The sequence below is a fragment of the Hypanus sabinus genome, chromosome 1 (genome assembly GCF_030144855.1).
Source record: "Hypanus sabinus isolate sHypSab1 chromosome 1, sHypSab1.hap1, whole genome shotgun sequence".
Lineage (NCBI taxonomy): Eukaryota > Metazoa > Chordata > Chondrichthyes > Myliobatiformes > Dasyatidae > Hypanus > Hypanus sabinus.
Window position 1 is genome coordinate 91,632,570 of NC_082706.1, and position 22,935 is coordinate 91,655,504.

At 39.4% G+C, this 22,935-nt stretch overlaps 1 protein-coding gene across 10 annotated transcripts in view; it reads right to left on the minus strand.

Annotated features, from left to right (window-relative positions):
• Positions 1-945: 945 nt before the first annotated feature.
• Positions 946-22,935, minus strand: part of ubr5 (ubiquitin protein ligase E3 component n-recognin 5) — a 186,750-nt gene continuing 164,760 nt past the window's right edge. For all 10 annotated transcript variants that reach the window (XM_059972068.1, XM_059972101.1, XM_059972059.1 and 7 more), the window contains 10 exons: positions 20,580-20,724; positions 20,338-20,468; positions 20,031-20,091; positions 19,344-19,522; positions 19,165-19,249; positions 18,920-19,075; positions 13,736-13,849; positions 6,971-7,115; positions 3,961-4,046; positions 946-2,363 (listed from right to left, as the gene is read on the minus strand). In XM_059972068.1, the coding sequence (XP_059828051.1) occupies positions 2,151-2,363; positions 3,961-4,046; positions 6,971-7,115; positions 13,736-13,849; positions 18,920-19,075; positions 19,165-19,249; positions 19,344-19,522; positions 20,031-20,091; positions 20,338-20,468; positions 20,580-20,724 (1,315 nt within the window). In that variant the 3' untranslated portion in view covers positions 946-2,150. The remainder of the gene's footprint in view (positions 2,364-3,960; positions 4,047-6,970; positions 7,116-13,735; positions 13,850-18,919; positions 19,076-19,164; positions 19,250-19,343; positions 19,523-20,030; positions 20,092-20,337; positions 20,469-20,579; positions 20,725-22,935) is intronic.

The window sequence follows — 22,935 nt, forward strand, 5'->3', positions numbered from 1 at the left end:
AGAGATTCTGCAAATGCTGTAAATCCAAAGGACACAGCAGGTCAGACAGCATGCACGGAGAGGAATAAACTGTCGACATTTCAAACTAGGACTCTTCATGATTGAAAATGAGCTGCAGAGAGAGAGGGAGGGCAATTCTTCAGCTGGACTAGAGGAATTGCAATAGTGTTAAGACATATTAAGTCACAAAACATGCTATGAATTTGGATCAATACTTTCATATACAGACACTTGGCACTGCTTTGAACATATTTAGATTGGAGCTCAGCATTGGACATCCTGATATGGATAACTGATTCCTCAGTTATCGCAATGAAGTGCATTACATACAGTTCTGGTTGCCCCATTACAGGAAGAATGTCAGGGCTTTGGAGAAGGTGCAAAAGAGGTTTACCAGGATGTTGCGAGGATTAGAGGCATGTTCTATAATGAGGTTGGAGAAACTTGGGTTGTTTTCTCTGGAGCAGCAAAGGGGAGATCTGATAGAGGTTTATAAGATTATGAGAGGCATAGATGGACACACCATATCTTTTTCTCTGGGTTGAAATGTCTAATACCAGAGGGCATGCATTTGAGGTGAAAGGGAGCAATGTCAAAGGAGACATGAGGGACAAGTTTATTGTTTGTTTTTGTTTTAAACAGTGAGTGGTGGGTTGGCTGGTATGCATTGCCTTGGCTCATTGAAACATTAGAAACTTTTACAAGACACATGAATGCAAGTAAAATGGGAGGATATGGACAGTGTGTAGGCAGACAAGATTAGTTTAGTTAGCGATTTGATCACTAATTTAATTGGTTTGGTACAAGACTGTGGTCCAAAGGGCTTGTTCCTGTGCTGTGCTGTTTTACAAGAGCCTATTTTCAACATGTTCTCAAGGTCAAGCTAAACGGAGTACAGCAAGCTGTTTCAAGAAGCTTAAGGTGCCATAAATATGTTCGCAGGTGCATATTTTGATGAACCTTTAATAGATGAAGGGATTATTCTGTAAAACCAGAAATGCAAAAGAACTGTTTTAACAAACTCAAAGCAACATAGTGCAATGGTGTACAAACTGAATCACGATGGTGCTACATTTTTCTATTATATAATAAGAACTAAGTATTTACAATTTAAAGTATTGGGTTCATACATAGATTACAAAAGTTCTCATACCTTAAGTATTGTCCGTTGCATACAACCAACAAAGCATTACAGGTCAATACTAAGTATAAGCTATTACAAAAGGGGAAAATGTTATGATTCTAAATGTGCATATGAAAGAGGCAACAGGAGTGTGCGAACTGCAGCAAGAAAATGAATGCAAATTTCCTTTATTTTTATATAAAAATGCACTTTTCTACATGTGCACTGATTGGCCAACTCTTTGGTACAGTACACAAATTTCATATCTGAAACCTCAATAAACCATTTGTTAAACTTAGTGATTACCCAAACCAATGATTTTGTTTTTAAAGTAGCTTGGGCAAATAGAAGCATTCTGTGCAACCTGCACAAAAGGCTCAATTTTACATTTTGTGACTGAACGGTGCTGTCAATACCAAAACTAAACATCATTATAAATTACCTTGAGTGCGTACCAGTTTAAATCAGTTTAACCATGTCTTGGCAAAAGAACAAAGAATATATTTCACCTCTTACGGCAATGTTAAAATGAACAAATCATAATTTAAAATTTATCCAATGATGAGTGGATGAGGCAAAGAAAAGGGCTTTTCCCATCAGGTTTAATAGCCACACACAAAATGTAAAGCATTCTTTTTTATTTTGGAATTCCCCTACCTCCTTTTATACAAGAACCTTTGATCAAACTTTCCACAAAGGCAGCAGTGAAATTTCAGAAACATTTTCAGTTCTCCTAGGCCTAATGACCATAAATCACAGTGTAATAATACATGATCTGCTGTCATCTTTGGCTGGGGTTAGGCTAACGGGTCACTGGATAGCCAAAAGCCTAGGTTAGAGTCAAAGCCGCTAAGCCTGTGGTTTGGACTTTCAGCTACAAGCCAAATTCAGGAATGTTCACCACCACAGAACCTCCAGGTGTGTGACAGCAATAACTTCCATAAATTTTATTGACAAATGAAAAATTAATCTACAAAACTTGGACCTAGTTATATTATTACACACAGTACACACATTTTATTATACTCTACACAAAACCAAAGTTCTTGGTCTTAATGGCTAGTAACAGTTTTTGTTTGAGAATTTGCTTGGAGGAATAAAGTGGGACGTATAGACGTGAGATGCAGGTGTTTGCAGTCGGAAGATGTTGATCATCAGGTGGTCTAATAGTGATCGATGGCATTGGTTGGAAACCTTCCTCACTGGCAGGTAATGATGGGCTTGATGTCCAGAAATAAACCTGAGGTCCAGAAAGAAAACATCATCATCAGCAAACTGTTTTCATTATTTCCTTCTGGCCCCATGCTCTCACCCAAGTACTTAGCAATGACCATCTGTAACAGGAGCTCTGTGACCACCTACCCATCAGTAAAACTGACCGTCAAAAAATAAGTAGGGAAGCCACATAAACACTAGCTGCATGAGCAGGCTGTTTATCTGTCACCTCAAAGCCACTACATCATCTATAAATGTTAGATGTTAAACAAATTAAATATTAGCATTCATTTTGAGAGCACTAGAATATAAAAGCAAGGACGCAATGCTGAGGCTTTACTGGGCATTGGTCAGCCTGCACTTGGGAGTACTGTGAGCAGTTTTGGGCTCCTTACCCAAGGAAAGGTGTGCGCACTGAAGAGGATCCAGAGGAGGATCACAAAAATGATCTTGGGAATGAAAGGGTTAACATGAGTGTTTGATGGCTCTGGGGCTGTGCTCACTGAAGTTCAGAGGAATGAGGAGGGGATCCCATTGAAAACTATGAAATACTGACAGGCCTAGACTGAGTGGATATGGAGAGGATGTTTCCTATAGTGGAGGATTCTAGGATCAGAGAGCACAGCCTCTGAGAACAGAGATAATAGAAGGACATCCATTTAGAACAAAGATAAACAAAAACTTCCTTAGCAACAGGGTAGTGAATTTGTGGAATTCATTGCCACAGACAGCTGTGCAAGCCAGTTCACTGGGTATATTTAATATGCAAATTGATAAGTTCTTGATTATTCATGGTGTCAGAGGTTATAGGGAGAAGGAAGAACAGGTTTGAGAAAATAATAAATCAGCCATGATGGAATTGCAGAGCAAACTTGATGGGCAAATTCAGCTCATTGAATGGCCTAATTCAGCTAATAAAAGGCATTTTAGGTGTGAAACAGAATACTTCCCACATACATGCATCCTGCAGCTCCAAAAACACCTAGCTCAATGCCATCACAAGAAATCCTTCGATTAGTTCCCAACCCCCACAAACATTGACTTTCTCTACCATTAGTACAGAAGGATTATAAAGTGTATACTTACAAAATGGAATTAGTTACTGGACAATATTTTGTGACAGCATCCCAAAACTCATGATCTCAACCACCAGAGTCAAGAGGTGTGGCACTTGCAGAATATATTGCTGTTCTTTCATCACCAACAGGTTCAAATACAGCAGCACTATATCCAACACTGCTGTGTGAATAGCTTCACCCAAGTTTTGCAACAATTCCAGATTGCAGTTCACCATTGCCTTCCGAAGGGCACTAAATACTGGGTACAACATCTATATCCCATAAACAATTACATTTTACCAAGATCAAATTTTATTTATCAATTTACAATGACCAATTAACCTAACAGTTACAGCTTTGGACTGTGGAGGAAACCCGCGCGCTCACAGGAAGGAATATACAAACATCCTACAGGTGGCATCGGAATTGAACGCCAAACTCCAAAACCCTGAGCTGTAATAGTGTTGTGCTAATTGCTACTGTACCACAGCACTCCAGATGGAGAAATTAAATATTTTGGTGAAGTCTAATTTCAAAGCTCAGTAAAATTCACTTCAGTCTTACCAGATCCTGTCTTTCTGTCATGCTCATCTTCTCCACAATGGACCAGAACCACCGCTTGAACTGTAATAACTTTTCAGCATTTTCCCCTGAAACAAAACGTTAAGTTATTACATCTACATGCTTGGACAAGCCCAGAAATGTCAATCTCATCAAATCTGCCTACAGGTGCCTTGATGAAAATGTGGATCTTTATTTACACAAGGATGTAATTTACTAAGTCCTTAGTGCAGGGGAAAAATAGATTTTAGCTACTGAAGGATGCAAATGAAGTTAAAACTGTTGAAGCATATTGATATTAACTACCTGGCAACTATCAACAGTTCTGTGTGTCTATTTAGACTGACTACAGCCAAAGCAATGAAGCAAAACAATTTAACATTTAAACTGGGTCTTCACCATCTCCTCCAACCCTCTCCTCTTTGAGGCAGAATGTTCTGTCCTCAGTATGGGCTTTTCCTTTATCCCCATGTCCACTGTGATGTTGAGCTCTTCTTCTGCCACCTCCATCTCCATGCCTACTTCTTTGGCAAGGGCTCTCCACCCCACATTGATGACCCCTTCTTCCATCTTCAGCCCCCCTCCTCTTCCTGGACTTGTCGTCTGCCTGCTCTTGATCTTTTCATTGCCAGCTGCCGACTTTCCAATCCCAACTTCACTCCTTCTGAACGCTCTGCTCTCCACTCTCTCAGCACTAATCCTAATCTCACCATCAAACCCACAGATAAAGGTGTGGGGGGGGGGGGGTGTAGTAGTAGACTGACCTCTACCTTGCTGAGGCCCAGCAACAACTGTCAGACACCTCCTCTTACCCCTTGATCGGGATCTACTAAGGATCTACTAGGTCACTATCTCCCACCCCATCACCAACCTTATTATCCCTGGGGATCTTCCATCCACAGCCACCAACCTCAGTTCTCTCACCCTGCACCTCCTGTTTCTATCTCCTACCCAAGATCCACAAACTTGCCTGTCCATGTAGACCCATTGTTTCTTCTTGTTCCTGGCCCACTGAACTCATAATCTGCATACCTCAACTCAGTTTTATCCCCCCGATTCAGTCCCTTCCTACCTACATTTATGATACTTCACACGCTCCTGATCTTTTCAATGATTTCAAGTTCCCTGGCTCTGATCATCGTATTTTCACCATGGATGTCCAGTCCCTATACAGCTACATCCCCCACCAGGAAGGCCTCAAGGCGCTCTGTTTCTTTTTGGACAACAGACCCAACCAGTTCTACACCAACATTCTTCTCCATCAGGTGCAACTTGTCTTCACTCTCAATAATTTCTCCTTTGGCTCCTCCCACTTCCTTCACACAAAAGGTGTAAGCCATAGGTAATCACATGAGTCTCAACAATGCTTGCCTTTTCGTTGACTACGTGGAATAGCCCATGTTCCAAGCCTACACTGGTATCACTCCCCAACTTTTCCTACACTACATCAATGACTGCATAGTACCGCTTCCTGCACCCATGCGGAGTTAGTCGACTTCATCAACTTTGCCTCCAACTTCCACCCTGCCCTAAGATTTACCTGGTCCATTTCAGACACCTCCCTCCTCTTTCTCAATCTCACTGTTTCTATCTCTTATCAGCTTATCTACCGGTGTCCATTATAAACCTACTGATTCACACAACTACCTGAACTATACCTCTTCCCACCCGATTACTTGTAAAAATGCCACCCCCTTCTCTAATTCCTTCATCTCTACCACACCTGCTCTCGGGATGAGTCATTTCATTTCAGAATGAAGTAGATACCCTCCTTCTTCACCATCAATGCTGCCCTCAACTGCATCTCTTCCATTTCACACACGTCTGCCCTCACCCCATCTTCCTACCACCCCACCGTGGATAGGGTTCCTCTTGTCTTCACCTACCACCCCACCAGCCTCCATGTCCAACACATAATTCTGCCATCTCCAATGGGATCTCATGACCAAGCACATCCTTCCTTCACTCCTACTTTCTGCTTTCCACATAGATTGCTCCCCACATGTCTCCCTTGTCCATTTGTCCCTCTGCACTGATCTCCCTCTTGGCACTTACCCTTGCAAGTGGAACAAGTGCTACACTTGCCCCCACACCTCCTCCCTCACTACCATTCAGGACCCCAAACAGTCCTTCCAGTTGAAGCAACACTTCATCTGAGAGTCTGTTGGGGTCATCTACTGTATCTGGTGCCCCTGGTGAGGCCTCCTGTCTATCGGTGAGACCTGACATAGAAAAAGCGGGATTTCTCAGTGGCCACCCATTTTAATTCCCATCCTGACATCTCAATCCATAGCCTCCTGTACCATCGCAATGAGGCCACACTCAGGCTGTTGGAGCAACAGCTTATATTCCGTCTGGGTAGCCTCCAACCTGATGGCATGAACATCAATTTCTCGAACTTCCGGTAATGACCACCCCCACCCTCTCACCATTCCCCAGCCCCTCTCTCCTTATCTCCATACCCACCCACCACCTCCCTCGAGTGCTCCTCCTCCTTTTCCTTCTTCCATGGCTTTCTGTCCTCTCCTATCAGATTCCCCCTTCTCCAGCCCTGTATCTTTTTCACCAATGAACTTCCCAGTTCTTTACTTCACCCCTCCCCCTCCAGGTTTTACCTTGTGTTTCTTCACCCTGCAACCCACCCCCCACCCCACCACTTTCTAACTCTGACTCCTCATCTTTTCTCCAGTCCTGATGAACAGTCTTGGCCCAAAATGTCAACTATACTCCTTTCCATAGATGGTGTCTGCTTGTGTGTTTTGCAGAGTTTCTCTTGTCTGTGATTAAACCATACAGTCCCATTTAAAAACCACCTACCCAGCATCTGAAATGACGATTTAAAATCCAAAGAATTTCACAGAATCAAGACTGCATTGCATAACTCCAGAAAATACATGAGAAATTTTACGCATCCTTGTTTTATATTAATTCCACGCACCAGACACAAATTCAATATGCTAAAGCTTCATATTAATAAATTCCAACAACCCCAAAGTAATCAGTTGTTTCATACCAGACTCATCATTGAAAGATGTGTAACTAATTAGCATCTGGACATTCACTTCTCCGCAGCCATTGACCAGGAGCCTAAAATCTTCTGCTGTTAGATCTTCAAGTGAATTTTTAGGGAGAACATCCAGTAATCCTTTCCGCATAGCCTATAAATTGCCAAATACCAATATTAATAGCAGTGTGTTATATCCAGGAAAATGCAAAAATGAATACTAAAACATACACATTTTAATGTTTTAAAACTACTTAGAAAACAACCCCATTGGAAGGATGTAATTGCACTTGAGAGGAAGGTTGCCTGGACTGAAGGATTTTAGTTATGGGGAAGAACTGGATAGACCCGACTTCTCTTTCCTGGAGTAGTGAATCATGAGGGATGACCTGATAGAAGTACACAAGTTCATGAGAGTGTAGATAGGGTAGATAATCAATACTGAAGAAGGGTCTTAGTCCAGAAATTTGGCTGCTTATCAACAGGTGAGAAGTAGTAAATTTAAAGGGTAAGTTTTATTTAAATAGAGTGCCTGATAGCTGGAATATGCTACTAGGTGGTGGTGGTCGTCGTCTCAGATACAATGACCATGTTTAAGAGGTATTACACACTTAATTGGCAAGCTATAGAAGGATATAGGCAAATAGGGTCAGTGCAGATAGGCAAAAAGTTTGCATTCAATATTGTGGGTCAAAAGGCCAATTTCTGATCTGTACAACTATGAGTCTAAACGTGTGTTTGCTGCGTTGTTCCTGTGAAGCGTTCTCACCTAACACTGATAATCAAAAACAATCTTCTGGATATTTGTTTGGGAGTGTTTGTGCTCACAGGCTGCTTAACTGGTCATGCCGGATTGTCAAATGAGACAGTTTGTATGAATATTCAAAAATAGTCAAAGATCTATTACACTAAAAAAGAGAAACTGGTAGGCAAAGATGAGGCCTCTATTTTGGAGCTGTGGCTTGATGGCTAAGATTTTGTTAATTGTTCTGAACATTACCAGACAACAAGCCTGCGACTTCCACCCATTGATAGTCAACACAAGTTCAAAACTTAAGATAACTAGTATCTTAGGTGGAAATTCATGCTGAGATTCACCAGCATTTAAGGTAGGGAACTGTTCTGGATCATGTGCCAGGTTAAAGTTAGCACAGGTGATGAAGCTAATGGTTTCAATGGTGATACTAGAGTTGTGGGGAAGAAAAGTGGAATTTTTAATTATTTGTGATTTGTTTAATCTCCTAACTTGTGTACAAGAGGCACAGATTGAGTGGGTGCAAATGGCTAATATGAGGGGGCATAATTTTAAGGTGAATGGAGGGAAGTATATGTAACACAGAGAGGAGTGGAACGTATTGCCAGGGGTGGCGATAAAGGCAGATACATTAGGCCATTTCAGAAACTTCTAGAAAGGAACATGGATGACAGAGAAGTGGAGGCCTATGTATGAGGAAAAGGTTAGATTGAATTTAAAGCAGGTTACAATGTTAGGTCAAGATCATGTATCAAAGAGCCTATATTGCACTGTACTGTTATAGGTTCTAACATAAAGCTTTTTTAGAGTTAAGTTGAATTATTTAAAAATGAGTTTTGACAGCTTATAAAACCAGACTGGGTCTTTGTTAGCTTTTAAAACTGTCAGGGAGTTTTGGAAGTAACACTTCTTTACAACAGTATTCAGAATCCCATCACCATTCAGGGTCTTGTTGCTAGGCTTTTGGGTGCACTGAGCCACAACATTCACCTGCTTGATTTGGTGATTATGGATGAGAGGTTATGCTGGGTTTGCAAATAAACCTGGATTAATGAATATAAATTCTATTTTGAATGGCAGTGTTGAGGAAAAATTGAAATGGAGAGAAAAGGAAAAAATCAGAAAAGGTCAATATTAATAAACAAAGCATCAGTCTGACAAGGTTACCTAAAGTCAAACAACAAATCTCAATGAACAAAGTAATAACAATTTGTAGAAATTTCTTCCAGAAGCCATTTAAAGATGTAACAAGACAACATCTATGCAAATAGAAAAATGCATTAAAAACAGTGGTATTTTTCAGGTGAAGTGAGATAGTATAAAATAAATGTGACTAGTGCAGAAACACACTTAACTATGGTCACAGAAGAAAACTTTCACCGGATTCAATGCAAGCTTTAGATAATCTAGAACAAGCAACTGTCAAGCCAAGTACTGAAATTAGGGTAAAATGCAGTGAAAATTGTGAGGCAAGGTACATAAAAACCTATTAAGCAAAAAAATGAGTCATGCCAGGCTTGGGAGAATCCAGCAATTGCCGCCAAGACTACAGGCAGCCACTGGTTTCATCCAGCAGAGATTTCACAGAAATCTTTAAGCACTTTTTAAACACTACATGGACATCCACTGTACATCTGTAAAAAAAAATGGTCCTATGTTTAAGTTGCATTGCTTTGTGCCTGAACTATATTTAATAAAGATGGTGGGAACACGCTGTAATACTGCTCCCACCCTCCATTACTTTTATTGCTTAATGGGTGAAGGATGTGTGCAAGCTTAAGAAAGAGAGATTAAATAGCTTTGTGGCAGGTACATCAAAACATACTGTGAAATGCACCGCTTGCATCCAACTGGAAAGGATTATGCTGGAGGTAGCTGGAAAGTGTTGGCACACTTCCATCAGCAACATAGTATGCCCGCAACTCATTAGCCCCAACTGGACATCACTGAATGTGGCATTTGAGCACTCGGAATAAACCCACATCGTCATGGTGGGAACGTACAAACTCCTTACACAAAGTGGCAGGAATCAAGCCCCAGTCTTAATTTACTTAAGTGTTTTCCAGCCAAAACCACTCAAATTCTAGATGTCACCATCAAGGGGTGGGGGGGGGGGGGGGGAGAAGATGGGAAACAAGGAGAAACAACATTTCTGTCTCAGATAAAGAACAAATAAAAATGTTGCCAATACCCATATTTATTTGAGACTATTTTGGACAAAGTATCAACAGTCCTATTTCCTAGGACGGAACAAAAAAATTGTCAATTTATTGAGCAGCCAAAGACAAGGGGAACCATTAGCAGGTGGATAAAAAGATGCTTGAATTTCAAAGGATGAAGGTCCACAAAAAATTGAAGATGTGGCTGCTTATTTCTCTCAAATACATTTGAAGGCAGATGGAGTTAATTGTGACTAGTTTCATAGAAATACAAAAATAGTGATCAAAATATTGATAGAAAATGCTATTCTAGTAATATGCAAACTTTGAACTTTAATTCAAGGATAATAATTAAGTTCAATCATAAATGATTGAAAGGGCAACATTTAAGAAAAAGCGAAATGGTAAATTGACCAAGGAGAAGCCGGAATCAAGAGCTTTACACTTAAAACAGAGGAAAATAGCTCTCAAAAAGCCAAGCCAGGCATTAAGTTCCAACAAAAAACAAGGCAAACTGCCATCATAGAAGCTATAAGACAGAAACTACTTGCGCTAGTAATAGATGATTTTTTTTTAAAAGAGTCAAGAATGCTACATAAGGATTATAGTTTGATGGCCAGAGTCAAGTAGATTCACATGGTGCAGTAAGTTTTAATTGTCTTCTTTGCAAATCCAAGAGAAAACTATGATTTAGCAATGGGGTACTATACAACTGACACCGACACCAAAGATGCCAAAATGATAACAGTTATCACCCTGGTAATAGGACTTCAATAAAATTGAACTGCAAGCTCCAAATTCAGCTGCAAGGTTCTGAAAGTGAGCAGAGTTGGAGAGTCAAATCATGCTCTTTTAGCATGGCATTTACGTGGCTGGTCCAGACAAGTTTAGCATCATCACTGCATGAATGTTAATGGAAGATTACACAATAGTACAAGTCATTGACAAAGAGCAGCACATACAAAATTCAGGAGGTCAAGCAGCATCCATGGAAAGAAGTAAACAATTGACATTTTGGGCCGAGACCCTTCATCCGGGCTCATTTATTGTTTGGCATTTGAGGCATAAATGTTGCTTCTAGTAACAGCCCATGGTATAAATGACTTGCAGCATTTTGTACATAATAGACAAGAAATACTTTATTATTTGATTTTAATGGAGAATCATTGGCTTGGTATCAAAATTAAAAGATCTTTTACAAACAGAGATCTGGGTCAATTCAAACCTTTAAAACAATGGAATTTTCCATTCAGTTAAGTGTATAGACCATGAGTTTGTTGGACTTCAGTTCAGAAAATAAAAATCCAAATTTGATGTCAAGAGTTTTTAAAATAACTATAGATCTGAAGAATATGCTGCTGTTGCTACATCATAGAAACAACGTGGGTTTATCTGGTCCAGCCACGTTCATGTCACAGCTGATGAAGCTCACCAACAACTACTTCCTCGAGAGGCAAAAGCCATTAAGCATGTCCCCGTCAACCGTAACCAATCATTAATCAATGCACCATAGAAAACATTGTCTGGATGCATAACAGCTTAGTAATGCAGCTTCAATGGAGCTCTTGCATAATAAAACAGAGTCTTGGCCTCCCAATCTCCTTTAATACAATATTGCACTTTGTTTACCTGCATGTACTTTTACACTTTTACACTTCATTCAACATTGTTATTGTTTTATCTTATTCTAGCTCAGTGCACTCTGTAAAGATTTGATCTGATTGTAGGTTACATGGGTCAGACAGACAGTCAGGCATACTTTATTGATCCTGAGGGAAATTGGGTTTCGTTACAGTCGCACCAACCAAGAATAGTGTAGAAATATAAAACCATAAGTAATTAAATAATAATAAGTTAATCATGCCAAGTTGAAATAAGTCCAGGACCAGCCTATTGGCTCAGGGTGTCTGACACTCCGAGGGAGGAGTTGTAAAGTTTGGTGGCCACCAGCAGGAATGATTTCCTATGACGCTCAGTGTTGCATCTCGGTGGAATGAGTCTCTGGCTGAACGTACTCCTGTGCCTAACCAGTACATTATGGAGTGGATGGGAGACATTCTCCAAGATGGCATGCAACTTGGGCAGCATCCTCTTTTCAGACACCACCGTCAGAGAGTCCAGTTCCACCCCCACAACATCACTGGCCTTATGAATGAATTTGTTGATTCTGTTGGTGTCTGCTACCCTCAGCCTGCTGCCCCAGCACACAACATGTCGGCATAACATGGTGGGCCGAAGGGCCAGTAACGCACTGTAAATTTCTATGTTTTATAAACAGTATGCAAGACTAGCTTTTCATTTTGGTGCAAAGGACAATTATAAACCAATACCATCAATCCAGCTTCCAGGAACTTATTACATGGTCTCAAAGACCCGGAATTTTCAGAAGTGCTTGTCACTTACACTGGATTGCAATTGTTCTCTTTCTGGTTTTTCGCAGGTTGACAGGGTGTCTAGCTTGTGGGGGGAGGGCAAACAAACTTGGAATACAATTTATGAGTGCATGGCCCTGGCTTGATGATTTGCCTTCCTTTTTCCTACTCACACCTTTAGTGCAAAAGCACAGCATAAAACTACAATTAACTTTAAAAAAAAAATATGGATTTGTTACTATACCTGTTCAAGACAATCTACTACAGTGATGCTTGCTACACTCTATTTTGAGGTATCAGAATACATTTCTCAAATTTACATTCTGAGCAGGGTTCTGCTTTTTCTCCAGCAGATTCAGTACTGGACGGGGCAGAAGAAACACTTATTGCTGCTCTTTGGTATTCTCTTTTGCTCTTTATCCGAAATCCCAAAACCCTTTTGTGCACTGACATAACGTCACAAACGGTAAATTCCATGAGGCATTAGGATTGTTCCTAAGCAATGCGCAAATCTCTGCATACCACAGACAGTTCTCTTACAGAAGTGATCTCACACGTGTAATGAAGTTAATGAAAGGTAGAAAAGCACCGCATAAAGTGAAAAATGAAGATCGCAATCGTGTACCGAAAGAGTGGATTCATCAGTGAAGTAAACATATGCCACTTTACAGTATGCTGATCATGAAACAAGCAAAGATTTATCAAGACAAACTGAAAACGAGCAGGCTGGTTGCAGAAATGTAAAAGGCATGCATTAAATTTTTGAAGATTTGTGGTGATAAAGCACCTGCTGGTCACGAAACAGCAGAGAAATTCATAGATGAGTTTGCCAAGATAGTCACCGATGAAAATCTAAAATGCTGAACAGCAAGATGGACCAGTACATATGTGTGATGAACAAGTGCAGGACAAAGTTTGCTTACCAGTAGCTCATAAATTTAGAGTTATGAATGATGGTGATGTCAAACAGCCACTGACTGTCCACCTGGATGGCTAAGGTGGTGATTGCTATTAGAAGTATTATAAAACTACCTTCAGGATATTGGATATGTATAAGCTGTATATGTAATGTAAATGTATTTTTTCCTGTTTAGAATTGGGTCTCATCCACAAGGGAGCTCATTAAACAGATGCGAATATTCCAAAATCCAAAAAATACCAAAATCCAAAATGCTTCTGGCCCCAAGCAGGGTTGTTCAATCTATATTTGGTTTCAGTCAGTCATCTCAGTGAGATTAAGCTTTAGATACTGCATGGCTCTTCTGTCAAATGCTATTATCCTTACTACAGAACCTTCAAACCCTTTTATAATCTTTGGAACATCCCACTATAGAGAGAACCTCAAGAACTGATAAAGCACATTCTCAGCAGCATATTAAGTGTTTCCACAGCACTAGCAGATTCACTGTTTACTGCAGTTTTAATGAATTTCTTCATAAGTGACCTTTCCAGTGAAAACAAGACACTTGCATCAGAAATAGAGACTTACATGAAGAGGCTGCTCAGCAACCACCAGCATTCGGTATTCCGCATATTTCCTAACATATTCGTAAACATTCAGAGGAGTGACTGGAATATTGGCTCCACCAGGAACAAGTTCAACCTGCAACCAACAAAAATTTCAGATTTTTACATCATCATACATGATATACAGTGGAAAATAAGGAATGAATTTTACTGTACTGTATCTACAGAGGCAGTGGATCAGTATGTTTCTACTGAACAAAGCAGAAAATACCAACTTGACTTTGATCTCGAGGTGCTTTTAAGCACACATTTTCATGAATAAGCCTTTGTGAATGATCAGGTCTAGTCAGGCATTCGATATGTACATAATACAAGCTTAAATAATTAAATCTGCTCTCTTTATATTAAAGGAACTTGAATTCCACATACCAATGAATAAAGCTTCCAATCGGAAAGGAGATATAAATATGTAGTAATCAGAGAACATTTCATGCAAAACAGTACTCAATATTTGACATACAGACTGTATAATTTCACTCCATTTTAGAGGATGCGTGGAATTCAACTGCAGCCAGTTGGGACAAGTACAGAACTTTGGCTTCGGTAAGATACCAAAAGAAAAGCTCAGAATACTTCACACATATGGCTAGATTGTGTACTGGCTGAAAAGCTTAGAAGTTAATGTTTCATTTAGCCGCATCCATGTGTAAAACTGAATGATAACAACACTTCAAGTTGATCTATGCTGCAGGGAGAAACACTTTTCCATTTGAGGAAGTAGACTTACTTTCCAGTAAATGAGGCAAAAGTGAGGAATTATGAGACACTGGATAACTATATTCCAACACTATCAGTAACCTCACGCTTCTTATTACATCATACTACCAAGGGATATCATGGATATGAAGGAAAGCCTAGATAATTTCCAGATATGTGTGCAGATAGTTGCCAACCTGGTTAAAAACTGCAACACTGGATACAATTGACACTAAACAAGAAAAATAGCCAAGTAATCCCACAATCAGATCCCTCTGCATTCCTGCTTCACTAAGTTGTGAAAATCAACATACAAACAAAATTACTGGCTAAAAAAAAGGATGCCATGAGTATATTTATTCTCGGCAACAATAGGGTGCAGCATGCAAATGGCTTGGAACCACCTTCAGCCTGAGTTATTGAGCAGGTGGTCCACCCTGGTTTCTTTTGGCAATTTCTGTCAGCTTCATCAATCCACTAGTGACAGCAGTGAAGAGAGCTGAGACTATGGGATCAGATACATTCTTGCAGCAAGATTGAAGAAAAGAACTGAAACAAGCTGCAACTCCATTCTAACTGTTCCACTGGCATCTACCCACAAAATGAAAAATGATAAGTGAAAAATCATTATTAGCAAGATAACCCCAATATGGCAATATACCTCTCATTTTATTCCATCAGCAGCCAATTAATCAGCAAGACCATCAAGCAACACTTACTCATCTTTGAGTTTTATCAGGACTACTTAGCTCTAGATTTTATTGGAACTTTGGTCCATAAGCAGATTAGTGCTGAAAAACCAAAAAGGGGAGGTAAAAGCAACTGGCCTTGGCTTTACACGAGGAAATCTGCAGATGCTGGAAATCTAAACAACACACACACACAACGCTGGTGGAACACAGCAGGCCAGGCAGCATCTATAGGGAGATGCTGCCTGGCCTGCTGTGTTCCACCAGCATTGTGTGTGTATTGTTGTTTGGCCTTGGCTTTAGACAGCATTTGCCTGAGCATATCACTAAGGATATCCAAAGATTTTAAAGATGAGCTTTACTTGTCATATGAATATTGAAACACAGATATTCAATATTAACGAATATTGAAATGCATTGCCTGCATCAATGACTAACATATTCAGAGGATGTACTGAGGGCAACCTGCAAAAGTCACCACAATTCCAGGGCAAACACAGTAAGTCTTCAACTCACTATCCCTAATCTGTATTTCTTCAGAATGTGGGAAGAAATTGAAGTAGCTGAAGAAAACCCAGGTGGTCACGGAGAGAACAAATTCAATATAAGACAACAACAGCGGGAACTGAAGCTTGATCCCAGGCACTGTAAAATGTTACACAAATAGCTACGTTAGTGCACCACCTTATCTGGGGAAACTGAAGTCAAAAAGCATCAAGAAAATTAACTAGGAATTATATCTTGCATACAGGTGACTGTAGTTGTTGGAGGGTAACAATTCCAGAACTGGGCTACTGCTTCAAGCATTTCTCAAGAGACCTATTTCCCAACCATCTTCAGCAGCTTTAATCAGGATTTTCAATTAAGTGAGATGTGGGCGACAAGATACAACATTATTTTCTAATCACAACTGCTCTCAGAAAATGAAGCACTCAGTGCTTGCATACTCCAGGATATTAACCTTATTTGGGCATGGCTGATGTGAAAGCATCAGTGCTGTTTGTTCCCTGTGCTGAACCCATCACAGAAGGTTATCACCCTACCAGTGGCAGTTAGTAGCAAAACATAATCTACTCTTTCATCCACAATCTGGGATCAAACTGACCAGAAGCCAGTCACACACACACACATGGCAACCACAAAAGCAGATCAGTAACTGAGCATGTTGAAGGCAGTAATTTATCTGATACCCTACTGTATTTCCACAATCTGCATGGATTGTCAGGAGATTGATGAGATATCCTTGTTTGACCAAATGCAGCTTCAATACTCAAAAGACTTGCCACTATCCAGTTCAAACACCCACCCATGCCCTTAACCATTCACTCCCTCCACTACAACCTGAAAAAACATTTACTAGTCCTGACGAAGGCTCTCGGCCCGAAACATCGACAGTGCTTCTCCTTATAGGTGCTGCCTGGGCTGCTCTGTTCCACCAGCATTTTGTGTGTGTTGTGTGAAGACATTTACTTGTCTAGGTTGCTCCAATAAGCTCACTCTGAGTCTCCAACGCCCAGGAAGACAAGTGCATACAAGACCATAACTACATGTCATATCACATCACACCACTCAACTCTGTGGAATTCCCTAACTATCAAAACATCAGGAATGATGCATTTGAGATGGACGCTAATCATTACTCTCCAAGACAATTAAGGACAGTAAATGCTGGCCATTCCCGTGTGTCACCCAGATCCTTAGTTATGGATTCAAGACAGTATGGATAAGGTGCAGGTTGCTCTGATCCTATTGCATGGCAGAGCAGAATGGAAGAGCTGAATGATATACTCTACTTTTCAATATTTTTACACATTATACATGTCTTCAGAACTGCCTTCCCGGCCAACTCTATATATAATCATGTACTTATAATGTGTATTTTGTTTGCCAGTCTTTGCTCATGTATTGTTTTATGGCATTGTATTTCTTTATTTTCTGGTGAATGCCTGCAAGGAACTGAACCTCAAGGTAGTACAATGGATTCCAGCTAACTGGGTCACATTCAGACCAGCCCATTTAGGTCCAATTAAATAGCTGCCCCAAATAGCCAGTTTCATGGAAATAGTTAAAAGGCATAGAAAAGCCAAACTATCATTAACTGAGTACCAAACTATGTATTTAAATGAAATATAGAATAAAGTAGAACACTACCAATATTATTACAGTACTATAAAACTGTATTAGTTCCTAATAGTTATCCACAAAGGAATTCATCTAGTGTATACTGCCATGTTCTTGCTTGACTAAAATGAACAAAATCAGCACAAACACCTCGTGCAGATAATGGAAAGCCTTCATATAATACTTTTGACAATTGTATCTTTCAAATCTTCATTTTCATTGTAACTTTCAAAATTTATCAATCAACTCTTTCAAATTCTTTACAGTTCCTAACATGTTGAAGTAGTGAGATCATTTCATTTTCACTCCTAACCATTTCTGGCACCTCCAGGCCTCAATGCTTGAAATTTGCAGTGAACAAAAATATGATTCAGAATTCTCTTATTGCTTGTATCTCACCAATTACGTATCAGTGACAAAAACCACTGCTTTTTGAATAGAAACACATGCAACTGACACTAGTTAAAAACTATTTGCTCTAAGTATGGTGCAGTGTCAAATGACCACACAAGTGCACACAACTGATGCCAGTTAGAAACTGTTGGGTATCAGTTTCATTTCCCTATGAAGTGCCTTATTGTCCAAAATAAACAACTGTCTCAATTAACGAATGGACAGATTAATACATTGTGTATGGTGACATATATGAATTTTGATAATAAATTTTACTTTGATTTGATTTTAGGATCTTAATAAAACAATACCAATTCTTTAGTTCTATGATATCTGTAGCAAGTTGCTCCAATACCTATAGGTATCAACAAGTTGGAATCTATTTTGTAATTTTTGCCACACTTTATGAACCCTACACACAATATCCCAATAACCTGTGCAACTTCAAACTATTAACTTTTTTTGCATCTCTACATATATAAAGTTGTATCCGTTAATTTACCGTGAACATTTTCCATTTAAAGACTTTCTGTAATATTTGACAGATGAATTTAATTGTTATGTTATTAAAAGTTTCATCTGCAAAGAGCAGGATTTCCCTGTGACCAACTATTTAAACTCATATTCCCATTCTGACATGTCTGTCCATGGCCTCCCTTTTTTGCCATGAAAAGGCCATTCTTAGGCTGGAGGAGCGACAACTCGTATTCTGAACAGGTCGCCTTCAACCTCATGGCACGAACACTGACTTCTCCAACTTCCATCAAATTTTCTCCCCTCCTTCCCACCCCTACTTCAAGTTTGCACTCTGACCTCTTTTATCTTCTCATCTGCCTAACACTTACTTCCCTTTCTCCCATGGTCCACTCTCCTCTCCTATCAGATTCCTTCTTCTCTAGCCCTTTACGTTTACTACCTATCACTTCCCAGCTTCTTACTTCACCCCCCTTCCCCCACCCATCTGGCTTCACCTTTTGCTATACTTCCTTCCCCTCCCCTGCACTTTCTTATCCTGCAACCTTCCCCCTTCCATTCCAGTGCTGATGTTTGGCCAGAAACACCAACTATTTATTCGTTCCCATAAATACTGCCTGACATGCTGAGCTCCTCCAGCATTTTGTGCGTGCTATTAAAAGTATAACAGAATTATTATTTCTGTTAAGGCTTTTAAAGTGATGCATATTATGCATGTCATATTCATTCATTAATATAACTACAATTGAGCTTTCACACAAAAAGTAACATACCTGTCCTCCGCCTTCTTCTTTACAAAGATCAATAGCAAAAGCAAGATCCATTGCTGCAAACACTGCATATGCATCCTGACTCTGAGAAGCGAGGATCAGTTGCCGTAAGCTTTCATACATCACATGATCAAAGAAAGCAAAGTCATGCCAATTCACCTGGAAAGGATTGATAATCATTACTTTTAATGAGTCCAAGTACCAATTATACAATATGTACATAAAGCTATATTCATTAACATACTTACTTTCCTTCCTAGCAGAACTTTAATAACATGTCTATTTAGTGTTATAGGGCATAGTTCATTTTGTAGTAAGCAAAGGCCCAATATCCTGAAATGAATGCAAAGGGATAGTTATTTAATTTTCTGTATGAGCTAGGAAAAGTGAATAGTACATAGCCAAATAAGTTTACAATTCAATTCACCTGCCAATATTACGAAAACAATTGAGACGTGCTTCTGTGTTTTTGCCAGGCCTTGGTGAGTAGAATCCCCGCTTCCCAGGTTGATAGAATAATGGTGCATTATCATCACCATCATCTGGCTCATCCAATTCCATGTCCACCACACTCCGACTGGAGCCATGTCGTTTTCTAGTGTCCTGCTACAAATTTAAAAGACAACAATTTTTAAGAACATTGCAGCAATGTAATTTATTTGTAGACTCTTCAATCTCTGCTCTTCCATTTTCCTCTGCCAAACTGGAACATTGAAACTGAATAGACCATGACATTCACAATTCAAACTTCAGTCTAGTAATACAAAGTGAAACTCAAACTTTAACTAGCAACTGCTGGCTTCTGTAATAAAATGCTTAAAGTTCCTTAAAAGTGAAGAATTACAACGCAAAAAACCTGACAAAAGCAGAACCATGAGCATGGAGGTCATATTAAAAAAGTTGTAGTAATACTAATACCAGTAACAGTAGTAGTGTGATTACTCAAGTTGATTTTGTTCTCCTTCTAAAGGGCTATCTTTTGGTGAACTGAACGTATATTAACATAGCTAGTTAATTTGACTTGTAACACATCTTTACAAAGAACTCTTAAATTGCATATCCTACAGGCTGAAACAAATACAAAGACTTATTCAAAGAAATAAGATCTCACTACCTGAGATTTATCTGACGAATCAAGTAATCCCAAGTCCAATATACTATCAGCACCATTTTCCCTGTAAAATAAATATAATATTTAAGTTTGCATTATAGATTTAGAAGTTTAATGAAAAAAAAACTGTAGAAAATGTTGGCAATACACTTCAAGTCTGACTTCATTTGTAGAGATGTTGCATAACTTGTGCATATAGTCACTGATCTGAAATGCTCTTTTCACACTCCACCATGCTTACCGAATGGCTGAGACTTTCTTTTACATCAGGCTCTAAAGCTTTAGGTTCAAGGAGGATAATGTACTTTACCTTCCATGTGCAATTATTAGTTCCATGGCCTCGTCAACTCTTGCTCTTAATGAGTCTTCACTAGCTAGAAGCAGCAGGAGCTGTGCAGGCGATAATTCTAGCAACATTCCAGTAATTTTACTTGCAAATGCCTGAAATACAAAGTTTTAATTTAGGCATTACAATTTTATTAGAAACTACATAAACTCATCACAGAAAAATTGCATGCATGATGACCAGAAGAGATTATTTTTCAGACTTACTGGCTGCATTGCTTGAACTCTGGGATAGAGCCGCTCTCCAAGAGCTTGCCGGTGAGCTGGTAGTGGGTCTGGATCATCACTAGGATTTCCTTCTGATGCTGGCCGGAAAGGTCTGGTATCTATCGAAAGCTGCCTTCTGGATTCCCTACAACAATTAAGAATACGACTTTAATAATCACTGATTGTATTACATCAGAACAACTAGCTGCAGCAGGATTCGTGCAAGCTTATTTCTTCACTACATCAATAATATTAGTTGGATCAGATTCTATTAATGCATTTGTGAAAGTGAAGGATTTTCAACCAGCACTAATCATATGGCCAAATCTGTTGAAATTCCCAGGTCAGGTCACTTACTTCGATATTGATATTGGTTTCTATTGTCATGTGCACCAAGATACAATAAAATGCTTGTTTTACATAGCATTCATAAAAATCAAGTCATAACAGTGTATTGAGACAGAACATGGTAAAATAACACTGCAGAATGAAGTACAAAAGCTACAAAGAAAATGCAGTGCAGGTAAACAAAGTGAAGGTCATAAGACAGACTGTGAGGTCTAATAATGCAAATTAGTTTGTTCAACAGTCTAATTACACTGGGATAGAAGTTGTCCTTGAACCTGATGATACTGGTTTTTGTAACTTCTGTCCAATGGGAGAGGAAAGAGGAGAGGATGTTTGGAGTGGGTGGGGTCTTTGCATATGCTGGCAGCTCAATTGAGACATCAAGTATAAAGGGTCGATAGCAGGGATTCCAGTTTCTGTGATGTGCTGAGCTGGATAGTTTCTGGCAGTCATGTGCAGAGCAGCTGCCATACCAACCCATAATGCATACAGATAGAATGCTTTCGATGGTGAATTAATAAAAACTGGTAAGAGTGAACAAGGACATGACAAATTTCTTTAGCCTCCAGAGGAAGCTTCCTCATGAAGTATATATTTTAAAAAGATGTGGTAACTTGTCTTCTATCTTCTGCATTTTGAAACAATGCATAGTAATACTAAATTAAAAGCTAAATAATTCTTTTCAACATATCCTTTAGGATCTGATATTCGTTATCTCACGGAGCCAAGTTTATTTAATCCTGACCTCAGAACATTGCTGAAAGTAATCGAGATTGTACTCCACCAGTGTAAGCACAGAAAGACCTGTAATATGACTAATCAAGTAAGATGAACTGGTAGAACCTTCGATGTAATAGACTTCAACATCGCTAGCATTTTATTTGCTGAGGTCCTGCTGGCTAGTGTAATAGGCAAACAGGACCAGAGAAGGATGGCTATTTTATTTTTAATAGTACAATATAAAAGCAAATTAACTGTTTAGGAAGTGCCATTACAAGCTCTAAGCCCTATTGTGTTGTGAATGGAAGTCTATTTACTTAGAGATGCTGCCTGGTAATAGGCTCTTTTGGCCCAAAAAGCCTCCCAAAGCACAATTAAACCCATGTGACCAATTAACCCAACTCGTATGTCTTTGAAACTGGAACACCTGGTGGAAACCCACGAGGTCACAGGGAAAACATAGAAAATCAATACAGATGGAGACAGGATGTTTATCACCTGAAATCTCTTGAAAGCTCGTTATTTTCTACTTTCAAACTCCCTGCGTATAAGGACATCATTTTAGGAATTTGTTTGGGGAGGAAACGATCCTTAATATGATGTTGAAATAAATAATGGTGCAGATTCTGCACTTTCAGTGACATTGATACTGTCAATGTTTGTTGTCATTATTCTGTGAAACTGACTGCAGCTTCATGAGTAGTTCAAGCCTAGAAATCTGCAGCGTGTTGTCAGTGATCACCAGTTACCTCACAGACTCTGCTGTTTAATGGTTTTTCCAGCATTAAAGAAATACTTTGTTCCGGTATCTACAGACTAAAGTCATGTTCATACCAGACCGGATAATTTTGAAAACACCGGTTTCACGTAAAAACAATAGGCATCCACACTATGCAATTTTAAAAATATCTCTATCCACATTGAAACGGAGATTTCGGCGAATCTCCTCCTCCTGCGCATGCGCAGGACACATCTACCGAAAACAAGCGACATGCTTGGCGTTGAATCTCGTCGTAAAATTGCGCATTTGCGCAGTTACAGACTAGTAAAACTTAAAACGACGAACAGCTGTTGGCTTTTGTGCAGGAGAACTTTTAAAAGTAAAAAAAAAACAAATACTGCAGTGTACGGAGGCAACCATCAGGGAGTTCACGGACAGATTGACCCGGCTGATGACGAACACTGAAAAACTGACTAAACTCTGTTGCATTAATAAAGCCCCTTGTTAAATGTATAAAACATGCCTGCATCAGTATTATCTTGTATTTCCATACAATGTTACATTAGG